Source organism: Chelonoidis abingdonii, chromosome 12, assembly GCF_003597395.2.
Source record: "Chelonoidis abingdonii isolate Lonesome George chromosome 12, CheloAbing_2.0, whole genome shotgun sequence".
Lineage (NCBI taxonomy): Eukaryota > Metazoa > Chordata > Testudines > Testudinidae > Chelonoidis > Chelonoidis abingdonii.
This window is the reverse complement of record NC_133780.1, coordinates 5038480-5041515: the sequence shown is the minus strand read 5'-3', so window position 1 is coordinate 5041515 and position 3036 is coordinate 5038480. Positions and strand designations below refer to the sequence as shown.

Sequence of the window (3036 nt, the reverse complement as noted above, 5' to 3'; positions counted from 1 at the left end):
TTAGTCAAATATTTCTCAACCAGCTGTAATGGAGAGTCCATGCGGACCAAGACCAAAGCTACCTAGTGCCCCTAGTGGTAGACAGAAGACACAGCGGTGATGAATATTCAGGGCGAACATAAGAACGGCCATACTGGATCTGACCAATGGTCCATCTAGCTCAGTATCCTGTCTTCCGATAGTGGACTGGTGCCAGGTGCTTCAGAGATAATGAACAGAGCAGGGCAATTGATCGAGTGATCCATCCCCTGTCAACCACTACAAGCTTCTAGCAGTCAGAAGTTGAAGGACATACTGCTCCTCAGCATCCAGTCTGCTCTGCTCTGTGTTACTGTAACCCACTGGTCGGTGTGTCACAGGGCCCCCTCTGTGCCAATCCACAGGAGATCTGAATTGTTACAGATGCCATGTGTCTTTAGCTCAAGCTGTAGCAGCTCACACTTTTAGCTATGGATCATAAATGATCTGGAAAAAGGAGTAATAAGTGAGGTGGCAAAATTCGCAGATGATACAAAACTACTCAAGATCGTTAAGTACCAAGCAGACTGCGAAGAGCGACAAAGGGATTTCACAAAATTGGGTGACTGGGCAACAAAATGGCAGATGAAATTCAATGTTGATAAATGCAAAGTAATGCACATCGGAAAACATAACCCCAACTATAGATACAAAACGATGGGGGTCTGTTTACCCCCATCTGTTACCACTCAAGAAAGAGATCTTGGAGTCATTGTTTATAGTTCTCTGAAAACATCCACTCAATGTGCAGCGGCAGTCAAAAAACCGAACAGAATATTGGGAATCATTAAGAAAGGGATAAGTAATAAGACAGAAAATATTGTTTTGCCTATATATAAATCCATGGTACACCCACATCTTGAATACTGTGTTCCGGTTTGGTCACCCCATCTCAAAAAAGATATACTGGAATTGGAAAAGATTCAGAAAAGTGCAACAAAGATGATTAGGGGTGTGGAACAGTTTCCCTATGAGGAGAGATTAATAAGACTGGGACTTTTCAGCTTGGAAAAGAGATGACTAAGGGGGATTGTGATATAGGTCTATAAAATCATGGTGTGGAGAAAGTAAATAAGGAAGTGTTGTTTACTTCTTCTCATAACACAAGAACTAGAGGTCACCCAATGAAATTAATAGGTAGCGGGTTTAAAACAAAAAAATGGTTATTCACCTCGTAATTCTTGTTCTTCGAGGTGTGTTGTTCGTGTCTATCCCAATCAGGTGTGTGAGCGTGCATGCACGGCAGCTGGAAGATTTCCCCCCTAGCAGCCAGCATCCAGTTCTTACGTAGGAAGAGGCTTCAGTGATATTGATAGCTCCAGCCTGGTCCTGCCAACACTGAGACACATCTCTCCTGCGAATGCCCATGGAAGCCCCAGTTACCTTGCCATTCCTCCTGGACTTAATAACACAGGATCACAGCTGTCTCCAGCACCCGAACCTTGAGTCGTTGCACCATGGCTGAACCCCACAGAGCTCTCCTGGTTGGACCTGGTTAGACAAGTCCCCATGACAGCACAGGGCTCTGCCCAAGAGGCTTCTGGGGGAGGAGAGGGATGAGGGAATGTGCCCTTACTAAACCTTGTTCTGTTTGCAGTAGGTTCTGCCACCTGGGCAGGATGTTCACCAGAGTCACTCCCCAGCGTCTGCTGCTCCTGCTCTCGTCCACGCTCCTGCTCCTCTGGCTAGGCTGCTGGCACAGCACCGCGCCGCCTCCTCCCAGCAGGACCCACATCCTCCTCCTCTCCAGCTGGCGCTTGGGCTCCACCTTCGCCGGCCAGCTCTTCAGCCAGCACCCCGATGTCTTCTACCTGATGGAGCCAGCCAAGCACGTCTGGCACCACCTGCCCGGAGGCAGCCCGGAGCTGCTGCAGGGGCCTGCCCGGGACCTGATCCATGCCCTCTTCCGGTGTGAGATGGCCGTGCTGCAGGACTTTGTGCATCAGCCCCACCGGGTGTCCCAGATCTTCATGTTGCACATGAGTCGGGCCCTCTGCTCCCCACCCACCTGTGAGGCCTTCCGGGGTGGGGACATTGTGAGGCAGGTGAAGTGCGAGGCCCACTGCAATGCCAGCCCCTTTGGGAAGGCGGCGGAGACCTGCGTCACCTACAGTCACATGGCGCTGAAGGTCGTCAGTTTCTTCCAGCTGGAGGTGCTCTATCCGCTCTTGACCAATGCGGCCCTCGACCTCTGCATCATCCACCTGCTGCAGGACCCCCGGGCTGTCTACGCCACCCGCCGGCTCATCTCACTCTACCCGGATGACCTGCTCATCAGCTGGGCCCACAATGCCATGCCCAACGCCCGGCTGGTCATGCACAAAGTCTGCCACAGCCAAGCCGGCATGTACCTGGCCACCTTTCGCCACCCACCTCCTGCCCTGCATGGACGCTACCTCCTGACCTGCTATGAAGACCTGGTCAGGGATCCACTGGGCCAGGTGGCCGAGTGGTACTGCTACACCAGCTTGGCCTCCTCCCCCCAGCTCAAGGCCTGGGTGCATAACATCACCCACTGGTCCAGGCCTGAGGACCCTGAGTCCTCGCAGTGCAGAGAGATGCCAGCAAGGTCTTGCTGGCCTGGAGGCACCAGCTTAGCTTCCACCAGGTGCAGGAAGTGCAGGAGATCTGCAAGCCGGCCATGGAGGTCTTTGGGTACCGGCCAGTCAGGTCAGAGGAGGAGCAGAGGGACCTCGCGAAGGACCTGGTGCTTCCAAGAGAAAGAGCTTGAGGCTCAGACAAAGAGCTGGAGTGTCTTCTCTGATCTGCACTGAGGATTGGGTGCAATGGGTTGGATAAGGAGGCGCTGCCTCCTCGACCAGAGAACCTGCCAGGGAACAAGTAGTACACTTGTCCTGTGATTTTTCCCACAAACCAGGGAGTTGATGGCAGTGGCAAAGCCGCACTGGGAATCCCCACTGATCAGTCAGGAACTGAAATTCCAGCTACACCCTCTTCTGGGGAGCCTGGAATAGAACCCCTGTCCCACAGCACTAAACACACAGGACCAACTGACCT

At 52.6% G+C, this 3036-nt stretch overlaps 1 protein-coding gene across 1 annotated transcript; it reads left to right on the top strand.

Moving 5' to 3' along the window:
* Positions 1 to 1637: 1637 nt before the first annotated feature.
* On the top strand, positions 1638 to 2749 carry LOC116836810 (carbohydrate sulfotransferase 5-like). The gene is given in 2 exon segments (XM_032800763.1): positions 1638 to 2562; positions 2565 to 2749. Coding segments are annotated over 2 exon segments (1110 nt in total).
* The last annotated feature ends 287 nt before the right edge of the window (positions 2750 to 3036 follow it).